This window comes from Bactrocera dorsalis, chromosome 4 (genome assembly GCF_023373825.1).
Source record: "Bactrocera dorsalis isolate Fly_Bdor chromosome 4, ASM2337382v1, whole genome shotgun sequence".
Taxonomy (NCBI): Eukaryota; Metazoa; Arthropoda; class Insecta; order Diptera; family Tephritidae; genus Bactrocera; species Bactrocera dorsalis.
This window is the reverse complement of record NC_064306.1, coordinates 26,453,892-26,479,880: the sequence shown is the minus strand read 5'-3', so window position 1 is coordinate 26,479,880 and position 25,989 is coordinate 26,453,892. Positions and strand designations below refer to the sequence as shown.

Genomic DNA, 25,989 nt, shown 5'->3' with positions numbered 1-25,989 from the left:
TAATTATAAGAACATAAAAGAATTAATTATAAAAAATAAATAAAGAAATTAGATCAACAAAATAAAGCAAAATAGTAAACGAAGAGAAAGTGAAAGATGGAAAATAGAGAATATTTTTCGGACATTGCATACATTTAGGCGTTCAAAGGCGCTTATTTTATAATAATAGCAATAAGCGACATTTTTTTAGCAAAAACTTTTTATGTTGTTGGTATGAGCTCATGAAAATTCTATAATGGGCCAAACTGACCAATTTGTTCGGAGACCAAGATTTCGTGAAGATTTATTCTCAAATAAAAATATTTTCCCTGCAAAAAATTAGATTTAATCAGTTTTTATGGCAGCTATATGCTATACTGGTTCGATAATGGCGATTCTGACAAATGAGCAGCTTCTTATAAAGAAAAGGACATGAGCAAATTTTCAGATCGAAATCTCAAAAACTGAAGGACTGGTTCGCGCAGAGTAGAGTCGATTTAGGGCCGTCTGTCTCTATATACGCGCACCAGTCCTGCAAAAAAATTTATATACATACTATGTATATATTATATATATTGTAGAATGTCCATTGTTTCCTTCTATTTGTTTTACGTGGCAAGCTTAATAAGCCCTGTACAGGGTATAAAAATGTAATTCATGGCACGAAATTAAGCAATTAAAACATCAGCAGCGGCCAATAACTGTTTTCTGTATTATTAGCTGAACATTTGAAGAATCTCCGGCTTTACGGCACTATAAAAACAGGGAAAACAAATATTATATAAACGAAAGCAAATTATTGTAAAAACTGAAATTAATGAATATTGCAGCTAATATACATACGTGCTGATAACAGCGTCTACTACTGTTAAGAGAGCAATAATGCAAGCAAATGAATTGCGAATTTCTAAAAGTCAAGGTCACAACTAGACATTGAATAAAGAACTGAACTGAGACGTTTGAACTTTTGCGAATTTAATTTTATGAAAAATTACCGGATTTTCAGAATTGAATTTTAAAAGCAAAAACAAGCTTATGTCGGCATTTAAAGTATTATTGCCCAATTTCAGTACAATATTTTACTATTTGCACTTTGTTCACAACAAAAGATGACGTAACATAAGAAATTTCAAAGAGATACCGCTAGTCGGGAGCCCACTGGTAGGAATTCTGCCATTAAAACAACAACAAGCGCGATAAGCTCTAAGAACATTTTAACCGATTCGCAAGACAGCCGGTTCTACGGTACCGGAATTGACCCAGACCGTACCTGTCCAAGAGCTGTCATTTCGACCTAACACTGTATGAATCCTTAGTAACATAACATAAGCAATAACAACAACATTAAAAACAATAGCGAAAATTCAAGCAAGCTAAGCACCGAATGCCAGTTGAGTGTCGAATTTTTGGGGGCCAAGTTCAGTGTCTTTCTGCCGACTGGCGTTTATCAGTACATATGTACATACACAAAAACGATCGGCCCGCATAACCCAGTTCACAGCCGGCACCACGCACGCCACTCCACTCCACTCCACTCCACTCTACTCCACCCACCCACAGTCCGTCGAGACCGTCGTGAGCGTGTACTTCCAGCAGCGTGACAGTGAATTCGTAATGCCAACAAAAAAGCCGATACAAAACGAATTTCTGGCTGTTAATAAGAATGACTTCAGCATTTTTTTTTTTTTTTGTTGTTTTGGTTTTGCTGTAGTATCGTTCTGACCGTAATGAAATTTGCCAATTTAGTGCATTTCATAAAATATAGCTCGTATTCACAATACTAATAATATCCACAATATTTTAGGGAACAACAACAGGTAACGTATAAAACTGCCAAATATACAAAGTGTTAGCTGCCGTTGGCTAGCGAGCTGGCTGCTGATTGTGTCTAATATTGTATTACAACACCAACAACATGTTCTGTCTACACGTTTATATTTTGTTTGTGTCTCTGAGCTGACTACAATCATTTGCTGTTGACTTACTCAATACACACACATACACATGCCCACACATGTACAGGTACATAAGTATATATTTCGGCAATTGCGCATCGAAATAATTATTGCAAAGAATTTCAGTTTTCATAGTCTTCTTATATTTAAATATTGACTGAAACTGAAAATGAAACCAAAGCCAAGCTTAACACAAAGAACAATATTGGCGAAAGAGCAAAACGAACTTTTTCAAGGTCTCGGAAGAGTCACATTGTAAGTATATCAAAGAAAGAAAAATAAAAAGACACTGAAACAAGAAAAACAGTTAACTTCGGTTGCACCGAACGGTTATAATACACCCCACAAGTGCATTTGGGGTATAAAAAGAATTGTAACTTGGTTTTCAGCAAACAGTTTGTATGGCAGCTATATGCTATAGTGGTCCAATCTGAACAACATGTTCGGAGATTGCAGCATGATCTTGGACAATGAACTGCGCCGAATTTCGTGAAGATAGTTTGTCAAATAAAAAAATTTCCATAAAAAAACTTGATTTTGATCGGTCGGTTTGTATGGCAGCTATATGTTATCTAGGTCCAATCTGAACAATATGTACGGAGTTTACAGTATTGCCTTGGACAATACTCTCGGCCGAATTTCGTGAAGATATCTTGTGAAATAAAAAAGTTTTGCATACAAAAACGGTCAGTTTGTAAGACAATTATATGCTATAGTGCTCCGATAACGGCGATTCCGACAAATGAAAGGCTTCTTAGGGAGAAAAGCAGGCGAGCAAAATTTCAGCTCGATATCTCAAACTGAGGGACTATTTAGCGCAATTAAAGACTTCTTCTGCTGGCAGTTAACCTGAGCAGGGTATAAAAACACAAAAATATTTTCTATAAGCAAAAATTTAAAAGCAAGTAAAAAAAAATAAAATTAAATACAATTTATATTAAATAACAAGAGTACAAATACATATAATGTCGAAAATTGCTAGAAAACGCAAGCGACAAAGGCTCTAAGCTAGCCAATGCCGGCAAGTGACAAAATTAATGCAATATAAATATGTATGTAAGCATACATATATGTACATATATATACAATTTGTTTTCTTTAATTTTCCACAGAAGAGAGTTAATGAACTCTTGCCACATACAGTTGTAGGCAAGGGGTTAATTTATGCCAACACAAATGAGGATTGCTAAATTTCGCAACTGACGCTTGTTAGCAGTCTGTGTTGTATTTGCCGTGGCAAAGGATCGTTTTACAATTTTGTCATGTGTCTGGAGTACATGGAACAAATACATATGTACATACCGACATATTCACAAAAATTGCCTACAATTCTTTAGCGATTATATAGTATATGCCAGAATAATTGTGCTGCCAAATGCTAGCAACTTTGCAAAATCTTCATACGTATGTGTGTGTGTATGCATGTCCTTTTGTCAACAATTGCGAAACTGTACGTGCATTCAACGCAACAACGCTTAAGACTTCTGCGCAGGCGCAACAGTTCACTTCGAGAATACGCTGTGCCTCCTTTTTGCCCTTCATTTCACAGCCGTCAGAGCAATGTGCCTTGTACCTCGTACCTTTGGTCTATTTACACGCTCTGAGTGGCTGTACAGAAAATTTCGCTTCCTGTGCGCTCTTGCTCCTTGTCCTTCGCACTTATTTGTTCGCCAGCGTTTTTTGTTAAGTTTCACATATACATCCATACCTATTAATAATTGTAAATGCTTATTGATATATGTAAGTGTGTGTGTATATGCATGCAGCCTGACATTCGTGACCGTTCTCAAGGCAAATATCCTTTTGAAAATTCCTTTTCATTTCGTTTGCTTTATTACTTCTCGGAAAGGCATAGCCATAACCAAATAACTTCCAACAGCAGTGTTTACAACAAAAATGCATTCCTTAACAGCGGTGGGATGTCTAGCGCTTAAGTGTGTACTCAGTGGCAAGGCAAATGAGCGCTGTTGGAGATTTGAAGACTCTGCTGTGTGTTCTTTGATGTTCTACAGCGGCACTGCTGCCTTTCAGGTAGTTTTCCTGCACAGCCTACCAAAAATTTGAAGTTTTTTGTGGAATTTTCAAGAATTTTTAAAATTATTACACAATAAATATTATGCCGTTAGCTGCGGCCAAGTCACGAACGAAGCTCTAAATAAAAAAATATATTTTTAATAATAAATTTAATATATTTTTATTAATAAAAAAATATATGTACATATGCACATAAAATCTACTTCGTGCAATATATACAAAAAATATATATATTTTAATAGAAAAATACTTGTTTTGCACAGCTGAATGCTTCGCGTAGAAATATTTTTTTTTTTTTGCTTTCTTTTGAGTCATAACTCGCTTGTTGAAATGGTCGCATATTCCAGATATTGCGAAAGAGCCAAAAATAAAATTGAGTCTAACAAAGGCAAACGTAAGAAACGTTAATTGAGAATTTGCTAATTATTCGGAACACTTACGGTATTGCCAAATATCGTAAGACAATAACACCAACAACTTTCCAACTGAACTAATATTTTTCCTATTGGCATGCCCATACAGGTCTACCTTTGTAGTTGTAATTCCTTAACAGGCAGCTGCAAAAGTTTCTTTATTTTCTTGTAAGTCAACAATAATAACAACAACAGCAACAGCGCCTACCCTTCATTCAAACACCAGCGTCGGCATTTCGGTCTCAACACAAACCAACCGAGTGGCAATAGTGAGCCCAACTGACTGACTCCTGCCCTCATGCAAACGGCGCACACATGCACACACTATTAAATCAAGCACTGAAGCATAGGGCGGCGGCGCTTTAGCTGTTGCGCGCACACCTTGACGACAGCGAAGACGTTGTTAACGTTGACGAGGACCAGGACGACAAAACGGGTGCCGCAACGTGATCCTGGCAGTGCACGCATTACGGTGGTGTTCCCAGCCAGGACCCCAACTTGCATGCTGCCGATGACGCAAGGGTACAGAGTAGAGTACAGCTAGAGTTTACCTTGATTGTAGGCCACCGCTTATGCAGCAACATGTGCGCCTTCGAGTCGCTCAGAGTCTACAACTTGCATCTGTCGTTTTCTTTGGCACTTTCGACTCTTTGCATTTCTCGCTTAACAGAGTGCAGCAGACGTGGTTGCAGCAGCAGCGCCTTTAGTTGGTAGTGGTTTTTCATGAAGGTAGCAAGAACAAAAAATACAGTCTCGAATCGCTTGTTATTGTTTACGTTTGTATTTTGTTTATATCCGATATTTCGTGGCAATGATCGCAGAGCAAAACAGCAGATGTTACACATTTTGCTGCAATCGAACTGTGCTGACGGCCCAAGTGCAGTCACATTTTCTGGTAGCAAACCGAGTTGCATGTACATACATACGTAGTATATATGTATGTATGCACGCGTGTATTCCAACCGGTCAACACTGTAATACCACCTGTCATGCACGAAGCACATAAACACACAAATATATCTATATATATATGCATAGTCGTTGCTATATAACGCAAGTATCAGGCATATATCACTATATTGTATATTCTTATGCGACTTTAGCTTATCAGCACACACTTAACGGCAGTGCTAAGTGTTGTTCACGTGGAATATTTTGTAGTCTCCTCTATTTCTTAGGTAACTCATACACTTATTTAGATAGTTTTCCAACTTTTTGGACATTTGCCATATTCCGAGGCTTCTCTCCGCCGAAGTAGCTCCTGTTGATTGTTCGCATGGTTGTCAAATATATATATATTTTTTATGATTGTTATTATTATTTTTGTGATAGCAATCAGAAGCAATTAACCTACATAATAATATGTGACAAAGATTTGTCAGTATAGCAACCCAAAGTAAATGCTGACAGTTAGCACAACTGATATATAATCGTATGTTTTAAAAGTCGTATCAGTGCGTAAGAGAGAGCAAACCCCTCCATATTTATTATTTTGTTCTTTTGTTGGTTATAATAATTAATATTTAGTTAGTTATATACATATGTATATATGTACATACATAGAAGTTGATTAGATTACGACAAATATTTGGTTGTAATTGTCGAGGATGCCAGCAGTTTTTGGCAGATATGTTATATTAAAATTATTACTTTTGAATATACTTTCAAAGCTTACATATGTATATACATACATACAAATACATTTAGTAATTTATTCGTATACATACATATAACTGATCAGCGTGTCACGCTGAAGTCGATTTAACATGTCCGCCCATACATCTATGTATGTACAATAGGGGAACTAGTCCCTCTATTTTCGAGATATGGGTCTGAAATTTTACACACGTGCTTTACATATATTCACGAAATATATATAGCATGGATTATTGTCTAAGGTAATAGCACAATCTCCAAACAAATTGATTTCGTTGCACCACTACAGAATATATGTATGTATTTGCCACACAAACTAACCGATTAATAACCAATTGTTTTGTGGAAACTTTTTATTTAGCAAGCGCATTTTGCATTAAAAAAACCAATGAAAGAAATATAAAATATACTTTAATTTAAAAATTCCATATAAACACATACTTCATATGTACATACATATATACATACAGTAGCTTTATATGTACATCGTTACCATTACATACATACATACAAATAATTGTTTTAATTTATAGTTTTTAAATTGTATATTTTAATAGCCACAAACTACAGTCAGCAAATTAGAAAATCACTGAACAAATTTAATTTTTGAATTCTTACACACACACACACCCAGACGCTTGTTGTTGATAAGGCGCAGCATGTAATCTTCAAGGAATCCCACGTGAATTGTATATATTTACTTGTGTGTTAATAATTTTATGAATGATACGATGTCATACAACTTCAGAAACAGCCAAATCATGAAAATATTTTTATTAATAACTATTTGTATTGTGTAAGTGTTTGCAAATATGCATTTAAGTGCATATTAATAAGTAGGAACCTACGTAAGTAATAATTTAATGTCTGTTTTCTTTTTAGTACCACTTATAAGGTTAAGATCTGGCGCCAGCAAATTTTGTTGTTAGGTATAAAATAATTATTTTCCTTATCTGCCTTCATTATAAATAATTCGTAATCTACCGGTTGATATGCAATTGAATTGCCCATTGCAAATAATCATCACATGAAATCCAACCCGAAGTGCAAGGTTTGGCAAAGTCTAACCGCAGTGAACATTTACGCTGTGCAAACCATTCCCGGAAAGTTGTTAAATCATGTACAATAACATAAGTATATAAGAATGCTATAGCAGTGTGTCAGGGAACGGACAAACACTTAGCACGATTTCAACATTATAACGTGCACACACTATTATACTACACGTATATACACATAGTATGTATACATAAATATGTTTAGTATATACAAAGATTTCTTTTAATTAATTTACTATAGCATTTAATGTTTGTACTTTAAAACATTTTAGCTGCTTCGTACACATTTTGACAGCTACTCATAGCAATCACTCAACTAGTCAGCTACATACTTTGTACTTATGTATAAACTTATTATTGTACATAAGTAGGCATTTCAGTTCAAGTTTATGCACTAATGACCCCAAAGCCTTTAAAAATTTAATATATACACTTATGTATATATGTATACATACCATATACCCATTTGTATGTAGCCTAAAATCCAGATTGGCCAAAACTGCTCGATTAGTTTGGCAGTAAAACTGAAAGCCATGAATCTAGTAATTTAATAATCTCACGCCTGTGGCATTCAAGCTGTACGGTTAATGAATAAAAGGCAGTATTTAAAACGTAGCTTAACCAACTCTGTATTTAACACTAAAACGTACTTAAGTGATCAAATGATGAATGAATAACTCTTAATTTGTGTATATACACATGTGCAAATAGTTATTTAAGTTTAAGCCATACGCACAGATTTCTCGAGGCTTAAACTGGCGTTCAACATTTTCGCTTATCACCAATTGTTCCGCATATTTAGATACATATGTATATACTCCAAAAAGTATATACTACATTGGTTTTTATGTTCACAAAAGAGAAAGAAAAACAATTAACAAAAAAACTGGCAGTTACATATTTTGTGGTATACATTTTTAGATACATTATATAAAAGCGAATTCAAATGTTAAACACTCTGTCCGAATTAACATTTGTGTTCTCGGTTTATGCTTTATGTGCAATAAAGAACACAGCGTAAATTGAGCATATACTATTCAGATTATTAATTTTAGCATGCTAAATTTAATAACTTACCTCCATCATCCATTCTGCAACTATTTTGCGCATAGGCGGTGTGATGTCTTTCTGCACTGTCTTAAAATATGTGCAAACCGGTTGTGGTAGCTTTTCTTCTGCTTTTAGGGCATTCTCCAAGCAGCGATCCGTTAAAAATATCGGATCCACGGTAGCGTTATTGACGAAACCTAAATCACGACTAGGCACCGACTTCAGATATACAGCATCGTAATATTCGTGTTGCTTTGTCTCTTGCTGTTGTTCATATTGATGGTGCTTTTGCGTATCTTCTTCCCGATGATATTGACGATTATGAAGCATTTGCGGTTGGTTTGCATGCGAACTGTTGCTTGTAGCTGAATTGTAACCGGATGATGGTGAACTTGAACCCGGTGACAACAAAGACGAGCTGGAACTGGAATAAGGTGAAGGTGCTCCTGGCATTATTTTTGTTTGTGGCTCCTTTAATAGACATTCCTTTGTTGGTTGTTCGGTTGCTGTTGCTGGTGGCGGTGGTTGCGGTAGCAGGTGTGGCTGTAGCTGTGATTCGGTATAAGTATGTGCTCGCATTTGCGTTGGCACATACGATACGTCACAGTCATAATCATTTCTTAAATTTTCAGTGCACAACAGGTCCATATTGCTACAACAACCCAAAAATATGAATTAAAATATTTGTAGATTCTAGCAAACAGTCTTTCGTCACCTCCGATCACTGATATATAATTTTTATCAAAACACTTTGCTAATTCATTACTCAGACATTCAAAATTGTATTTACAAACACTTTTACGATTTCACAATGCCAAATCTTTTGCTTTATCACAATTTCTTTTTTTTTTTTTGCTGTAGATCCTGGCTGTTAATTAAGGTTCGGCTAATTTTTTTAAGCAACGTTGCGAAATTTCACAAATTTATAATATATACTTGGTTGTTGCTTTATACTTTCTATATATTCTCAATATACTTATGTATACGATTTATATCACGCTCCGCTATTTTCGGCACACTTTTTGGAAATTATTTTATCGACCAAACTTCACCCAAAATTTCTACTTGCTGTGTGTCGGTGAATTTGAAAATGAAGGAGTTACAATATTTTCTTTATTTATTTACACAATTTAATTGCAGCGATCGTTATCAGTTGTGATTTCAAAGTGTTCTCAGCTTATTGCTACACGATTATCACACTGTTTTTTTACTTAGCACACCACGAATCACACTTTTTCAAATTAATCAAATCAACCGGTGCACATGACAAGCAAACTGTCACTGTGAGAATAGAACGAGAGCGACTTTGCCATATGCGCAACATATGCGCAACCGCATTATTTTTCACGGGGTTGCATTTGCTGCATGCGTGAATAGTGCTATGTGTTGTGTGCTGTGTGGATTGTATGCTGAAAACTGTTCTTTGGTGCAAATTAAATTTGATTCGTAAAGAAAATGTTTGGTTATGAACTTAATATATTAAAAAGTAGAAAATGCACGTAATTCTTTTTCAAATAATTAATAGCTGTGCAAAATTCATTTTGATGTGATGTAGGACTTAAAAGAGTACTACGCGAAGCAACCCTGCTCAAATACTACATTACTGTAGCAACATACAGCTCATAATTAACATGTTGCTAGCGCTTTGCTTGACACATGTTCTAATTTAATATATAAAAATCAGATGTAATATATTGAATATGAACAAAATTTGACTGTATTAATAAAAGAAGTTATATATATTGTCACGGTACTATAAACAAACAATACTACAAACATCATATTCGGCAACCGGCAAGGTCTGCTATTAATGGATCTTATGCTCATATAGATCGGTATTTTTTATGTTCAACACCAATTCCATTACCTATTATCTCAAGTTTATGAAGTTCAAATATGGTATTTTAAAATCATTCAGTACGATATGTGTAAAAAATAATTTGTGTTTTGTTTCTGATTTTCCCACAATTTTTTCCGGTGTGCATGTGTATACAATCAGATGTTGCTGAAACATTTTAGCCGAAACAGCAACCTTCGATTGCGCTTGCTTGCTTTCTTCCAATTTCATCACTTTTATGACAATTCGCATGACATTCGGCCCTTGTTTACAAGAAAAATCTCGATGACAGCTCATTAAAGATTTTCTGTCCATAGCCAAGAATTAAACGTAAGCACGGTAGTGTAAATAATAAGCTGATTAGTCTACCACACCATAAGAAGTTTTAGCAAACAACGTAACAAATACATTCCAATAAGACAGCAAACTGCGATAAAGTAATAAAATATGGCTTCGGCTACGGTAAGAAATGTAGGTTTGCATGCTTCCTTCCCAATAACGACAGGATTGGTTTTTACTAACTAACCTGTTCCAAAACAAATGCAATGCAATTAACACTATCATTATGTTCTGCGTACTGAAATATATAGGTGCCATTACTGGAAGATGACACTATTCCTTTCGGTGAGGAAGATGAAATGCGCGATCCGAGTACAGCCGCTAAAAGATATGCGTATGTATGAAATAGTTGTTCAACATTATCGTTACTATACCCGACATAATATTCTATAGGCATCCTTACGTGACATTTTTCCACCTGTTCTTCCGTGGCGCCGCAGTGGTTTTATATATGTTCTGTGGCTGGTTCAGTGACTCCTTCATAACAAGTTTCGTGTTCGTTGTGCTATTTCTATCGGCCGACTTTTGGACTGTAAAAAATATTACTGGTCGTTTGTTGGTGGGACTACGTTGGTGGAATTACGTCGATGACGAAGGCGTATCACACTGGGTGTTCGAATCCAAGCAGGGTCGTGTAAACAATAATGAAGCGCGCGTATTCTGGCTGGGTCTAATACTCTTCCCCGTTTGTTGGGGCCTATTTTTCGTGGTAGCACTTTTTGGCTTGAAGTTCAAATGGCTTCTGCTAGTCATGATTGCACTGGCACTCAATGGTGCCAATTTATTCGGTTATGTTAAGTGTAATTTCGGTGCAAATAAGGATCTCAACACGGCGGCAACGGATTTCGTCAAGACGCAGCTATTTAAAAACGCCGTCGATATTATGACAAAACCAAGTGCACAACCGCCCACTGCGCGACCAACTAACGTAGTTTAGCTTGCACCAGGCACAAGCGTCTTAGTTCCACTATGCTTAATATATAAATTGTGTATACTTAATATTAGTTAGTTTACCTTTTGTTGTTTTATACACGTATTACATATTTAAAATTTTATTTTCAACATAAACAGCGAAGTAAATTGCAATAACGTGCAAAATATTTGTTATTTAATTTGTTTAAATGACTTTATTAAATCATACCTTTCCGTTATTTGTAGCTCCATTATGCCAGCCAGCAACAATTCGATTAAAATTTATAATATTATAACATAACTACATACAATACCATAATTACAATTAAAAACTACAGTGGATTTAGATAACAAATAGAGTGAATATATGACTCAGCCGATGACAGAGTCCAAATTGCCACTTTTATAAATATCATGTGGTAGGCCGTGAGGGTTGGGCCAACAGCTCATTGATCTGCGCCTTATATGCCTCGCGCGCCTCTTTCAGATCCAATTCTAATTCTTCGGTGCGTTCAACTTTCTCGCCGTACATTTGCAGCAGCGCGTCATAGTTACGCTGGAGCTCCTCGTAACTCTGATCTAGCGTTTCGTAGGAGAGCAGCTTTTCCTTAGCCTTTGGAAAACAAAAAAAACGGTAATGTTTAAGTGTGATATTTCGTATTATATACGCGATTACATACAGCTTCCAATTCGGTAGTCAACATTGCAATTTCCTCCGCCAAGACGCTGCGCCCCTCCTGCAACCGCGCCAACTCCCACTGAATGTGCACCAGTTCACCGTCGCGCTGCTTCAACATCGATTGTAAGTGCTCCAACGTTGACGTATTATGCCCCAGAAAGCTCATATTAATACCGTAGCCCAGGTTGCCCATTTGACGACCCGAATTCGAAATGCAATCTATATCTTCCTGCAAAGTGATAGAATGAAAGAGAGTTTTTAAATGTTTCGCATTGAAGCGCACTTGCACTTACGGTCTGCCAATCGATGCTGCCACCCTCCATCGTTTCCTCTTGCGAATTGCGCTCAAAACTCATGGCCGGCGACTGCGAACGTTGCGTCTGCTCCAGCGAGTGCTGACGTGCCAGCTCATGCGGTGCCAATGAAGCTGCGGAAAGCGGCACAATACGCTTTGTCTCCGGGCCTATTTGTGGCAGCTCGCCAACGCCAACGAAGCTTGGTAATTTTTCCTCTGCCTTCGCACGCAATTTCTCTTCTAATACTTTATTTTCACGCTCAAACGCCTCCACTTTGGACGTGCACTGTTCAATTTGTTTGGTAAGTTCCACCTGTTGGCTGAAAAATGTATACACCGTTGAAATAATATGAATTGTTAGTGTGCCACCGCAAATATTTACCTTTTGAGGCTGCTCTCTTTCATGTTGTACTCAAGCTGCGCCTGTTGCAAGCCCATTTTGGCCTTTTCCTCCTGCAGCAACGCGTGTGAAAGCGTGTCTTCTAGTTCCGTGCAATGTTTTTGCAGCAATTCTACACGTTCCTCATACTTCAACTCGACATTTTCCAATGATTTCAATTTAGTCTGTGCAGCAGCTACTCAAAGAAATCGTAAAAATATGCAATTCTAGTATCGTTCCAAAATCAATTTTACTATGGGTACCTAATTTATCCAAAAGCAACTTTTCCTCCTGATTCCAGTTGGCGGTGCGCTGCGCGAGCGTATTCTGTAGTGATTCCAGTTGTCGCATTAGCGGCACCGTAGTCAGGCTGGCCTCCTGTGCGGCAGCTTCAGCGCGCATTTCAGTCGCCTCTAATCTACGCATCAGTTCTCTGTTCTCCTCGCGTAACTGTTGTTCCCGCTTTGTTGTTGTCTGCTCGGTGCCACGTAGTTTATCACGCAGTTCACTCAACTGATTCCGGATTTCCAGGTTTTCTGCTTTTAGTGACTCACGTTCCTTCTTTGCTGCGATCGCTTCTTCGGCGGTGCGCGTGAGATCGGTATGTTGACGTGTACGTTGTTGTAGTTCCAACTTGGCCGCTTCGAAGCTCGCCTGCAGCGTGGACAACTTCGACTGCAAGTCTTCCAGTTTGCTGCGTTGCTGCGCGTTTTCATCCTCCAGTCTTCTTTTTTCGGATGACATTTTGTGCACAGCCTCGATTTGTGACCGTTCCACCTCTTCCTTGGCGTTCAATGTCTTTTTCATCCGCTCAAGCTCATCACTTAAGCTGGCGATTTCCTCCTTGTTCTTTTTCAGCGTGGCGTCGCTAGTTTTTTCCTTAGCACGTAGCTTTTTGATGACATTAGATTGCTGCAGAATCTCCTTCGACAATTTTTCACCTAAAAACGCAAACAAATTTGTTGTAAATATACACTTGGAAGCGATGTAATGTAGAAAATACCTTCCGAACGCAATTCCTCAATCATTATGTTGCTCTCGGTCAAACGCTCTCTGGGTATTTTCAGCTGCAGCTCATCTTTCAGGTCCTTGATTTGTATGCGCAAAGCATCCCTCTCGCGTATGCTGGCTTGAAATTTCTTTTCCAAGGCTGACAGTCGTTGTGTGTAGCCTTCTGTGGTGTCGGTGCTGCCACTGGTTTTGAAAGTCTCCAGCGTGTTTTCCATTTCAGTGTTGCGTTCCTGCAACTCTAAATTTTGACGCTCCAATTGTAGTAGTCGCAATTCACGCGCCTCTAAAGTATCACTCAATTCACTTATGCGTTGCATAAGCCGATCCAACTCAGACTGTGAGTCTTCGGAAAGTATCGAAATTTCGGAAGGACCACGAAAATGTCCTTTTTTCGAGCATGTTATGTTGGTTGATTGGCCTACACCCTGGCTACTCATAAGTTTTTTCCACTTTAATGGACTGATGCGCGTCAAGCTATTTGTACTGGAGGAATCACCATTACCATTGGGATTAGATATAATCTCTATATCTGAGGATGTTGTTGTTTCCATTTCATCGTTGGAATTGTGTGGCGATGAATTGGTTTTGGAATTCATTGCATCATTCTGATCGTCCGATGCTGGTGAAACTGCTTGCGCCTTTTCCAAGTATTGACTAACGGCACAACTCGTCTGCATTTGCACATCCTCGAAACTTTGCGTGGAATCCGAATCAGCATGATGTGATTCGCTGCGTGTGTCTTCTAAGGAGATGATCATTTTTTGGCTTGGCGAGCAGCTGCTTGTAGATACTCCTTGCTCAATTGTGTTTGGGTAATGTGTTGTAGTGGGGCCAATGTGACTTTCTGGAATTTGAGTAATAAAACTAGAGCTAATGGCATAATATCAACTTAGAAATGTACCTGTGGTTTCTGCAGTATCTTGTAGTTCGCCCACAACTGTTTTATATGAAATTGAATCTTCCTCAATGTCGTATTCATCTTTCTCGGAGATAATTACAATGCTGTCTGGCAGTGAGCCACTTACCGAAATGCACAATTCTTTATTAATCGCCTCATTTTCCAACGTTGCTGTACCACTAATGGTTTCCACAGATGATGACGCTTCATTACTTGCACTACTTTTTGGTTCAGAAACTGGAGACTGCAAGTCAGAGCTACTCGATACAGGTGGTGAAAGCAATTCTACTGAATCTGACGTAGTTGTTGAAGTAATTGATGGTCGCTGTGTGGACGGGTTATTACTACCTGCGAGATCCGTCATAGAAGTAGTATCTTTCATTACAGCAACTGCTGGCAGCATACCCACGCTACCTGCTTTAGTACGCGGTGGCGCTGTTATAGTTTCTTGCGCATTTGGATTTTCAAAGAAAGAACCTGTAAAGGAACCCCACGTCGAGGAGACCATTGGCGCTGTCGGTGTGGTAGGCGCTGAAACTGTCGTACTCTTTACTGCACTACCTGCTGTGGCCACTACATTTTGACCGTCGCTTCTTTCGCGATTTGCTCCTCCTGGTAGCTTTTGTTTTCGCACCGCTCCACTTGCTGACGACGTAGACAAAGTCGTTTGTACTTGGGAAATTTTTTCACCACCCACATTGTCGTCTTGTATATCAAGCGCTTTGTCTATGGATGCCACGGCTTCTTTGAGTGCACTTTTCGCCCAATTTAAACCCTTCGCTTCAAACCAGCTCATTATTTTCTACAAATATACACCATTTAATTTTTTGCACTACTTTTATTTACATTTAATTATTCTTTTTGCCAGCTGTTTGCTAAATAATAACAGAGTTGCATTTGACATGCCCTGCTCAGGGTGGTTCAACAAAACCATCTAGTGGAGGAACTGAGTTTTATAACTGAAAAATACTTAATAAAACACATAAATTAATAAGAAAATTTAACAAAGTTTAAGCATATACATATTCCATACTCCGTGACATTTCTCATTTGTGTACCCTCTCTATATAAAAACAAAATTTTACGGTTGCAGTTTCAAATGTCTATTTTATTTAGCTAGATGTGTAAGCATTGGCATGTACTAATTCTTAAATAAATGGTAAACACTTGAATTGTAAATATAATAATCTGATATATAATAATAAATAAATATATTATTATAATTATTTAAAATGCCTAAAGGTATATTGCAGAGGCAGAAATTTATATGTTGCAATAAGTCAAAGATGTCTTAAGAAAAAACGCAGAATTGTTTAATATTTTTATAATTACTGCGTTTGAGTTCTAAGATAATTGTCGTTCTTAATATTTTTCTATTTTAGTAATATTTGCATTGTTTATACATACATATGTATATGTAATAAATAATTTGCTTCCAGCAATACACAAATTGTTTTTATTTGGTTGTCAATACAACCCTGAAAGTTTGTTTACTGGTGAAAGCAGCAATTGTGATAAAGCATTGAGCCGCTGCTTAGGTAGGTATTTTGTCAATGAATGAATATAGCTCCAGTGGCGCAATTGGTTAGCGCACGGTACTTATAATCAGTAACTAGTGAGCAATGCCGGGGTTGTGAGTTCGAGCCTCACCTGGAGCAATAAATTTTTTGCAAATTTTAAAATTAAATTTATTTTATAATTATTACTTTTTAATACAATATTAGGAAAGTAGAAGCGCAGTTTCAACAAATGTCGGCGCTATATTTTTTAAAAGCTTTTAGCTGCAATAAAAACATACTCTTCAGATTTGCTGCGTTGGGTGCATTTTCAAGAATTGGCATTTGCATATGTATGTATGCCACCAATGAATGAAATGTGGAAAATAAAAATAAAAAGAGACCAATTTATGGTAATACTTTGTTGTTGTTTTATTTCGTTTACGTTTTTGTATTGTATGTGTGTTAACAATTCAAGTATTTGCTTCATATTATTTTCACGCTTACAACTAATGCGACAATGATATAATATATAAACAAAAACGAAATAAAATAAAATTAAATACATAAAAATATTGTATATATAAATGTAAAAAAGAAAATCAATATTAATAGAAAATAATATGTACATAATTAATAATTTAACTTGGTAAAGCTTTCATTGTGTATTATGTTTGCAATGCTAATTTAATTTATTTTATTTAATTTCAACACTTGCAACAAATCTACGAATTACGCTTTTAACTTAAAAATAAATTTCTTTTACATATGTATATAATTCGCGAACTTTCAACTTAATAAATAAGTTAGGTTGCTATTTATTTTGCAAAAACTAATTACTGAAATCACATGAGGAGAGAAACTAACCTGTTTTTCGTATTGTATGCTACAAAATTAAATAGATTTACGAATGTAAGGAAATGTGCGCGATATGGTTGGGTCTTGAGTCAGACGCATGCAACATAATAACGGTTTATGTGTTCTATGCGCGTTAACGGTGTTGCCGCACGTGTTTTGCTGTCTGACGGCACCATTATTTTACGTTAGACTACAGTTAGTGTGGATGCTCCTAGTTCTAATTAAATAGTTTATTTTTTTCTATTTATACATGAGTGATTTTCATCATTTTACAAATATTTGTTGCAAGTTTCCTTATATTGTTTAAATTTGTTGTTGTATACATATACATAGGTAATATTTAAATACTTAGCGCTTGAATGAATTGTTCAACAAAATATTATTTCTCTAATCATCAACGGAATCAACAATCATTATTAGTCATACAACTGCGTAATAACCGTTTTCTATAATATACAATAATGACAATAATAATATTAAACAAATCTAGATCTAATTACTGTTGTAAAATATATAGTAAACTATAATGATATTTATGCTACATGTGTGTTAGTGAGCTAATCATGTAAATGGATTTGTGCTGTTTTGCATGTTGTGTGCTTGGTGTGGCGTTGTGTTGGTGTGCGTGCTGGTGGTGTACGTGTATGGAGGCGCGTATGTGTATGTGCGTGATTTCTCATTTGTTTAAGTATTAATTTAGGTTATAACAAAAGGTGAATAGTGCATGGTAGATAGTTTTGCGGTAGCAGCAAGAACAAATATCGACGATGTCCAGGCGATGGCATTGGCTAATTGGGCGTTGGCGGCAATGGCGGTGACAAAGGTCGCATAAGCTTAGTGAGTATCGCACCACAAAAGTTGCTTGTAATCGTGTGTTTGTTTTTGCTTGGTTTTTGGTAGTTGAGTTTCAGGGTGTAAGCCCCGGAGAGCACATTCTGTAAATAAAAAAAAAAATAAAAAGCAGAAATATGTGAATTAAATTCTACACAAATTAAGGAATGTTATAGCAATGAGGGTTGTGCGGTGAAGCCACACCCATACAATTACAATTACATATACTTATGTACATAATATAATAATTGTTGTGACCTTCATTGGCACAATAAAACAAGAATAAAGCTACAATACCCTTCACAAATAAAAAGTTTCCACACAGTAACTTAATTTTGATCTGCTCAGTTTGTATGGCAGATATAAGCTAAAGTGGTCCGATCTGAAGAATTTGTTCAGAGATTGTATCGTTGTCATGGACAATATTCTAAGCGAAATTTCGAATAAAAAAGATCCATACTAGAACACGATTTTGATCGTTCAGTTTGTAAGGAAACTACAAGCTATAGTGGCGGTTTCGAGAAACGGACCCTGTTCTCACGACAGTCGGGTCTAAGTAACCGGAACGGACACGGATTTTTATCCATCAAAGAACTGTTAACTCGACTCCACGAAATTGCTTCAGAAATGTTTTATGTCGCTCAAGATATCAAACACTGAGGTACTAGTTTGCTCACATGCAATACAGACAGGCAGACAGACATGGCAAAACCGACTCAGCTCGCCTTCAGGCTGTAACAAACTCAGCGGCAAACTTAGTTTACCTTGTCCAGGGTATACATAACAACAATTGAAATACATACATATACAAATATATGTAAACTCACCATAATGCTTACATGGCGGCTGTTACAGCCGCAGCCAAAAAATTTGTCCATAAACATATACGTATGTGACCAGCCGCTCACACAGTTTCCATTGCGCGCACATCCTTTTGTACCACATAGAATTTATGCTTCTTGCCGAATAGACCCCAAATGACAGCTATATTTTCAATAACCACATTCACGGGTATGGTGCAAACGGCGCCCAGCACACAGGCCATAAATTTCATCAAGCCAAAACGATACAGTGAAAACGACTTTATCACACCGAAGACATACATGTAAATGTTGACGGCGGCAATGAAAGCGCAAACGAAGTCGACTAAATTCGGGCATGGTATCGGATAGAGGCCGGCAAAAATGATATTCGATGTGGACAGGGGCATAGTGACCCAGGAGTAGACGCTGATTGCGAGCAAGAGTTTATGTTTTAACGGTATAATTTTCGAATGTACCACCAGTAATATGCCTTGAAGCCAGCGTTTGCGTTGTTGCAGGAAATCGAGCAGTGTGAATGGTGACTTCTCGTACATTTCACCTTCGATGAAGTTGAAGCTGTAGCCTTGCGAAAAGGCGCGCATTGCAAAGAAACAATCCTCGGCCACGGAGCCATCGATGCCATTGTCGAAGGACACTTGTCGTTCGGCGCCAACCTATGGATGGAGTGAGAAAAACACAAGTGATTAACAAATGGTTTAATAATATTAAATAGTCACATATAGATATTTGAGAAAATTCTGTTGTTGCAATAAAAATTATTTTTTATATGGAATTTTCAGTAATGCACAGTCACAGTTTCATATAAAGCCCTTACAATTCTATCACTTACAAATCCTTACGTAAAAAGCCGTTATTATTATTTGTTTGTTCTTTTTTGAACTACTTGAACCAAGGTCGGACTTAGTCAGCTTTAATTATTTACGAAACACTTGAGAAAAGTACTTGAAGTGTATGACATTCATAAACAATAAAGTCCATTTGTTAAATGAACCGTCAATAAAAATAAAAATAAATAAATTTCAATCGCTCTGATACTAAATTAAATAATTAATCTTGTTGTTGTTGAAACGGCATAATACATTCCAAGCAATTTTGAAGAACGGTTTCGAATTGACGGTCCTTGGCCGGATAGAAATCCGTGTACGTTTATAGTGAGTCTGGACAATATTACAATATTTACAAGATAGAAATATAATGAGTCCCAGGTTTTCAATGTAACCCCACTTATTTTAAAGTTTTTAGTTGAACTGTTGTTTCCTAATCCAGAAAACTTTCTATCAACCCGTCAAAAACAACCGCTGCTCCTTTTACTAAGCCAAGATCTCTTCTGGGCTTAAGGATCCTAACACTCGGTGGCAGGGCGTTGGAGGTGTCTAAAGAGGTCAAATTTCTTGGCCTCACATTAGACTCAACTTTACGGTGGAGTAGCCTTGTGGATTGAACCCTTTCCAAAGCCATCAAGACACTCATGATATGCAGACGCCTACACTGCAGATCCTGGGGCTGCAAGCTAGGTATCATAAGATGGCTGTATACAATAATCGTAAGGCTTATTGTCACCTATGGAGCGGTTGTTTGTGCATCTAAGGCAACGCAGTTTTGGGTAGGCCTTCAACTATCGAAGATAATGTCGTCTCAGCAAATGAAGGACTTAGGGGAAGATACACCACTGGCTCTTCTTCCAAGGGAATTTAATATACAAAGTATTTTGGAGTTACACTCGGCACTAAGGACGATCTGTGCGTATGAGGTTAAATGGATTTTAGTGGAGGAGTGTATAGGAAGACCGCACTGCTTATCAGTTTGTAGCCGTGTACACCTGATCTGGATGCCGGGGCATAAAGGGGTTGCCGGCACTGAGCTGGCGAACGAACTCTTTTCAGTGGAGTCCCACACTTTAAAGTAGCTGCTTCGCACGGAGGAGAGAGTAGGGAGAGAACAGTGTTGGCAGCAGGCAGCAGGAATGCCAAGCTACTTCTGAGAGGATCCATCTACGTGCACAGGGATCACATCACCTCAGTTACGCCGAGCTAGCTCCTGGAATGTTCAGGATGCTGGAACTTTGCAGCCATATGTGATATAGGAGAGGGCACAATAGACCATAGATCGCAGCGCTAAGGCTCAATTTTGCTATCTATCGCTAGATCCAACCGCTTTTATTTACCCGACTCTGAAAATAGTATTTTGGAAGTAAAAGTTTTGGCCTATGCACTACAGCTAAACTGTTGAAAATCGACTGTCCCTGTTTTCTGTCAACAGAAAGGAAGTTTGAAGTTACCTTCAAAATGGCAGCATATTTGAACTAAATCGGTCAATTTGATTATGCTAAATAAACCTTCCATTTGTTGCAAAAAACATATATATTTTTACTAGAACTTATTATATAACAATAGAACTCACCTGTGTAACAACATAGCTACCCTTCCAGCTGAACAATGGCTTGTGAAACAATTTGAATTGCAAGCGTAACTTGCCCATATCGTCCGAGACGCGGAAACTGTCCGCCAACGTAGTCAACCAATTCACCACATTCTCATTGGCATAGGTAATGAGACCCTGACCGAATGGATGTTTGCCATCCAAAACGAAATTGATAATGCCACGCACCGAATTCTCCGTTAACAAAGTCTCCTCATCCAAATGCACCACCCAATCGCTGTCGTTCAACACGTTCACATCATTCTCCAGACAATATTGCAAAGCACGTGACTTAAATAACGCGCCCGTGCGTGTTTTATACTCCTTTGGCACGACTATTTCACGTATGCGACGATGTTGTGCCAAATTGACGGGTTTATCGGTGACCACCTCGATTAGGAAATTCTCCAGACCCGTATCCAGGCAGGTATTCATGTTACGCAACACATTCGTCTTGACCAAATCGGCGAAGTCGCCGCGTGTCACTACACGTATGCATATGAATGGCGCCAATATGGGGCTGCCCTTTAGCACCACCTTCTCGGGGAAGGCATTGTAGAAGACGAGACCGCAAAAATTGAATAAGACTTGCGGCAGCGTTAGGAAAGTTAGAAAACGTAGTAAGTACAATAGTATAGTGGCTACTTGGCCGTACTCAGTCCATGGATCGACAAGCGTAAATGAGTTCTCGTCGATTTTAATACCACCGGAGAATACTTCAAATGTTATTATCACAGTGATAAGGAGTGTGCAGTGCAACAGGTGCTTTGTGCTCGAGTTCATAATGTTGCTGCTGCGCTGCTGCTGTTGCTATTGTTGTTACTGTTACTGTGGTTGTTATTGTTGTTGCGGATGCGCAACGAGTTTGTTCAAATATTTACTAATAAATATTTTTTTAAAATTTTTCTGTTTGATTTTTTGCTTTTATATTATTGCGGCTTTTCTGAGACGGATGTGTGTGTGTGAGTTTGTGTGTATGAAGGCGCGCACTTTGTTATGCGCAGAAATGCTTGTTTGCAATTTGTTCACTTGCTCTGTTGCTTACTTAATTATATTTTTGTTTGCTTGTAAATTGAGTTAGGGATTTAAGTTATTTTCGCTTAAGTTTCAAGTGCTTGCAGTTAAGATATTCTGGCGTTGTATTTTTAATATGTATATATATATTTACATATATAATATTTTTAGGTTCGATTTTTGTTTACTTTTCCTCTTAGTTGCTAATTTTGGTTTTGGTGCGATCGTTACGTGCTTAATAGGCTTACGTGCGTTAGTGCTGTTGACTTTTTTAGTTATATTTAATTTGTATGTTCCTTTTGCTTAAACAAAAAATGTCGTCTTTCAGATTTATTTAGATTTGTGCCTGCTGATAATTTTAGTTTGCTGTCCAAACGAAGAAATCACGTCACATTCGCCTGCGTGTGTGTGCAAACTCTAGCCCAGGCTGCGTTAAATCTTCGCCTTACAAATCTCTCTTATCGCTAGAGCTGACACATTCGATGTTTTTTTTATCGAAATAGGTATTTTTTTACATTTGTTGATTTTTTCTGTGATTTTTATTGCTATTTGATCGCAATGCACAAATCAATTTTGTGCAGTTTTCAAATAAATTTTTTGCTAGAATTTCATGATTGTGTTTGTTTTGCTTGTCTGGCCGAGATGCCGGTACGTTGTGTGCGCTGAAATGTTTGGACAATAATTTGTTTTGATTTCTACGCGGAACGTTGCAACTGTTGTTTGTGTGTTCATGAGCTTGACATCATTGACAGTTCTGCAATAAAAAAATATGGCAAATTAATTTAATGGCATTTAAACGTTAAATAATATATAAAATATTTATAATATATGTACATATGTAAATTAAGTACAGTCGGAGTCATTCATAATAGGGTTTCTCATTCTCCTAAATTCCGACTATTAAAATATATTTAAAAATATACATATATAATTCAGATTTGTTTGTTTTATTTATTTGGATAATTCAACAGCAAATAGTGCACATAAACAAAAAATTAATATAGAATTCCATCCTCAAAAAAAAAAAAAAAAACAAATAACTTCAGGTACACATAAAACGAGCGTTAATTAATATTCGGTTTTTTGGTATTTAAGACACAAAGTTATTCTAAAAATTAATACCCAAAAACATTAATATTTGGTAGGGTATCCCTTTGTTTAAGCACTTCATTCAAACAATTTGGCGTATTATCAACAATTTTAGCCGGGAAATTGTATGTCATTCCTGTTGCAGCTTGATTTTCGGGTCGGTTACGGAAGAAATTTTGTATTTGCCAATTTGACCATCTAATTCGTTCCATAGATTTTCGATTGAGTTAATGTCCTGTGATTGGGGAGGTCGGTGGAGCACTTTGTGGTAATTATAAAGAAGCCACTCTTTTACTAATCGCGACTTATGTTTCGGGTCGTTATACTGATAAAATTTAAATGACTCTAAAATACCAAATTTTCTCCGCTAAATTTTAAATTATTTTTTTATGATATTAATATACGACTCTTTATTTATTTTTCCATTAATAAAAACTAGTTTTCGGACTCCACTTACGACCATACACCCCGACACCATAACCTGACCGTTGCCATGCTTTACTATTTACATTATGCAGTTGCAGGTCTTCATTAGGTTTTCGCTTTACTTTTGAACTTCTATTCGACCCAGAGGCATTGTATTTGCTCTCATCGGCAAATAAAACGTCATTCTACCAAACCTTTGGTTAAGAAATATAGTTTTTGGTGAATTCTGCACGTGCTTGTCTGTTTTTTGGTTGCACCAAAGACTTACGTCGAGCATTGCGGCCATTAAAACCCCTTGTATTAAGAGTTCTTCTGATGGTAGACGACGAAACATCTTTACCAAACTCTTCCGTAAACTCTGTGGTAATTTTTGGTGCACTTAAGCATGGGTTAGCCTTTATTTTTCGTTCCACTGCCTTCTGCTTTCTCTCAATTTCTTTGGTTTACCTGGTTGTTTCTCATCCTTCATTTTTGTAATGACTTTCATACTGACTATTTCTGCAATCTTTTTATAAGTTTCTCCAGTCTTGTGATGAAAAATTACCAACTGGATTTGCTCCAAAGTATATTTTTTCCTTTGCGCTCCATTTTAATTTTCTGTCTGAAATCAAACTATTTGAGGCATTCCTAGTGCAGAGTTAATGTTTATTTATAATACCTTAAACAAATATTATCAGATAATCACTTTTAGCTGACTTTTTACACACTAAAAAAACTATATTTTCAACAATAGTATTAAATCGGGTTCAATGTAGGGAACTACAAGCACACCATCGTTTAAACCAATTTTCCATACACTTGTTATAAGCTCTTCAGTGTTCTAACGTAATTTTCTTGTTTTTGCCATTGGAAACACAAAATTTCAAGCACAATCGCTGTGATTTCTTATTTCATGTCAAAAGTTGCCAGACAAACTCTTCGCGTCGTAAACAAACAGATGCAAAACACACACTAATTGACAAATGGAGATTAAACTTCACTCGAATATAAACAAGGTAAATCTGGAGAAAAAACTTTTTATAGATTTTGATCGGATGGTACTTGCAAAATTGTTACTATTTTTTTTGTCTATGAGCTGCTAAAATTTTTTTTCTCTAGAAGACATGCAAGTATGTATGCACATATGAATCTCTGCTTGGCTGTGAGAAGTTTACTCCGCTTAAATGTCGTTAAATAAATATTAAATGTTTATAAAGATAATAAGCACTTAGAGACATTTAATTAAGGCGCAGATAAGAGACTTTGTACGCATATTATCTCAACTTTATCAACGTAATCGCGATAAAATGAAAAAAACACTTAAAAAGTTTAAGACAGTTCTAATAACGCAAGAGAGTTTGGTTGTGGAGAAAAATAAAGTTTGAGTGAAGCTAAGTTAATTTATCATATCATTTTTAGTATATTAAGTATACTCTAGACCAAATCATTTTACTGTCGTCCGTAATTCAAAATAAACTTTTTTTAGTTAGTGAAATGTTCACACACCCTGTATTGTAAATGACTTGATACTTGTCTATTGACAAAGTGTGTAACACATATGTATGTACTTGTATAAATCACTGTTATTAGTCGTAATATTTAAGTCTAGTCTAGCAATATTTACTTCTCTCACGAATAACGTAATAATAACTGATTTTCTGTCGTTTTGCTTTTATAAATGTAACTAGAAGCACAGACAAGTGAGTAATTGCTTATATTATTTTATTGCAGGACATACAATTATATTGCTTCAAGTTATTATCTGCATTAAAGTACAACATGTTAACAAGCTGAATATAAAGTTATTATTTTGTGGAGCTGCCACCTCATTTGGAAAAAGTATTTCTTCAAAAAAGATATGAAGTAGAAGATCTGGTAAAAAGAAATCCTTTATTTATGCATTGGATTAAAGGTTTTATTTACTTAAGTTAGACTCATCTTCTTTCATAGACATTCTCCACCCTATTGTAACAGTCGATTATCAGAAGCCTCTCTCGAGGCCATTTTTTTATCAGCCAAATCATTTGCCATGGTCAGGAATTCTTGGTAATCACTTGGTGCCAGGTTCAGACGTTAAAGTACATAGATTCACAATTAACGCCAAACCAAGCTCCCGGAGCTTAGGACGAGCAACTATGTTGTAACACTTATCTAGTCCCCGGTAGGATGGTTAGGTCATGCGGATACTCTGTGCATGCCGCACATATATTTGACATGTCGGGGTCGATTCTGAATAAGTAGGAGTTTAACATGATACAGTATCCAGAACGAAGCTGCGAAAGGGTCACTCTCGATTTTTGCAACAATTTGATCTTAGGGTTATTGATAGCCAAAATTTTAATGCCATTGCCTACAATATGAAAGTCAAATCTGTACCTTCGTCCAGTTTGTGAATATGGTCTCTGTGGATTTAGTGGGTCACATCAGCATCGCATATAAGGTTCTATCAAGCGTATTGTCTGAACGATTAAAGCCCACCGTCAACAAACTGATTGGACCTTATCAGTATGGCTTTCTTCTTTTTTACTGGCGTAGACACCGCTTACGCGATTATAGTCG

The 25,989-nt window shown here is 36.8% G+C and overlaps 4 protein-coding genes and 1 non-coding gene across 8 annotated transcripts in view; 2 read left to right on the top strand and 3 right to left on the bottom strand.

Moving 5' to 3' along the window:
* LOC105223252 (G1/S-specific cyclin-D1) overlaps window positions 1–9,448 on the bottom strand; it is a 108,767-nt gene extending 99,319 nt beyond the window's left edge. Inside the window, exon 1 of the mRNA XM_011200915.4 lies at window positions 8,173–9,448. Within this exon, the coding sequence (XP_011199217.2) occupies window positions 8,173–8,793 (621 nt within the window). The 5' untranslated portion in view covers window positions 8,794–9,448. The remainder of the gene's footprint in view (window positions 1–8,172) is intronic.
* Window positions 9,449–10,265: 817 nt separating this feature from the next.
* Window positions 10,266–11,419, top strand: LOC105223251 (uncharacterized Golgi apparatus membrane protein-like protein CG5021). 2 transcript variants are annotated; one of them, XM_011200913.4, is made up of 3 exons: window positions 10,266–10,453; window positions 10,573–10,655; window positions 10,715–11,419. In XM_011200913.4, the coding sequence occupies exons 1-3, from the start codon at window positions 10,430–10,432 to the stop codon at window positions 11,256–11,258; spliced, it is 651 nt and encodes a 216-aa protein (XP_011199215.1). In that variant the 5' UTR covers window positions 10,266–10,429; the 3' UTR covers window positions 11,259–11,419. The 2 variants fall into 2 exon arrangements, with proteins under 2 accessions (XP_011199215.1, XP_011199216.1); XM_011200914.3 differs by having other exon boundaries at window positions 10,268–10,444.
* Window positions 11,420–11,421: 2 nt separating this feature from the next.
* LOC105223257 (TATA element modulatory factor) lies at window positions 11,422–15,384 on the bottom strand. The gene is made up of 7 exons (XM_011200919.4): window positions 14,499–15,384; window positions 13,590–14,441; window positions 12,850–13,527; window positions 12,590–12,782; window positions 12,206–12,527; window positions 11,914–12,141; window positions 11,422–11,846 (listed from the first exon to the last, which is right to left on the bottom strand). The coding sequence occupies exons 1-7, from the start codon at window positions 15,289–15,291 to the stop codon at window positions 11,646–11,648; spliced, it is 3,267 nt and encodes a 1,088-aa protein (XP_011199221.3). The 5' UTR covers window positions 15,292–15,384; the 3' UTR covers window positions 11,422–11,645.
* Window positions 15,385–16,061: 677 nt separating this feature from the next.
* Window positions 16,062–16,153, top strand: Trnai-uau (transfer RNA isoleucine (anticodon UAU)). The gene is given in 2 exon segments: window positions 16,062–16,099; window positions 16,118–16,153. It is a non-coding gene; the product is annotated as a tRNA-Ile (tRNA).
* A 245-nt stretch (window positions 16,154–16,398) lies between these two features.
* LOC105223250 (beta-1,4-mannosyltransferase egh) overlaps window positions 16,399–25,989 on the bottom strand; it is a 33,346-nt gene continuing 23,755 nt past the window's right edge. For 2 of the 3 annotated variants that reach the window (XM_011200912.3, XM_019989253.3), the window contains exons 2-4: window positions 20,905–22,690; window positions 18,508–19,157; window positions 16,399–17,784 (exon numbers count right to left, since the gene is read on the bottom strand). In XM_011200912.3, coding sequence (XP_011199214.1) covers window positions 18,585–19,157; window positions 20,905–21,705 — 1,374 coding nt within the window. In that variant the 5' untranslated portion in view covers window positions 21,706–22,690 and the 3' untranslated portion in view covers window positions 16,399–17,784; window positions 18,508–18,584. Of the gene's footprint in view, window positions 17,785–18,507; window positions 19,158–20,904; window positions 22,691–24,936; window positions 25,050–25,989 lie in introns of those variants that run through there. The other variant, XM_049456299.1, reaches the window with a different exon arrangement.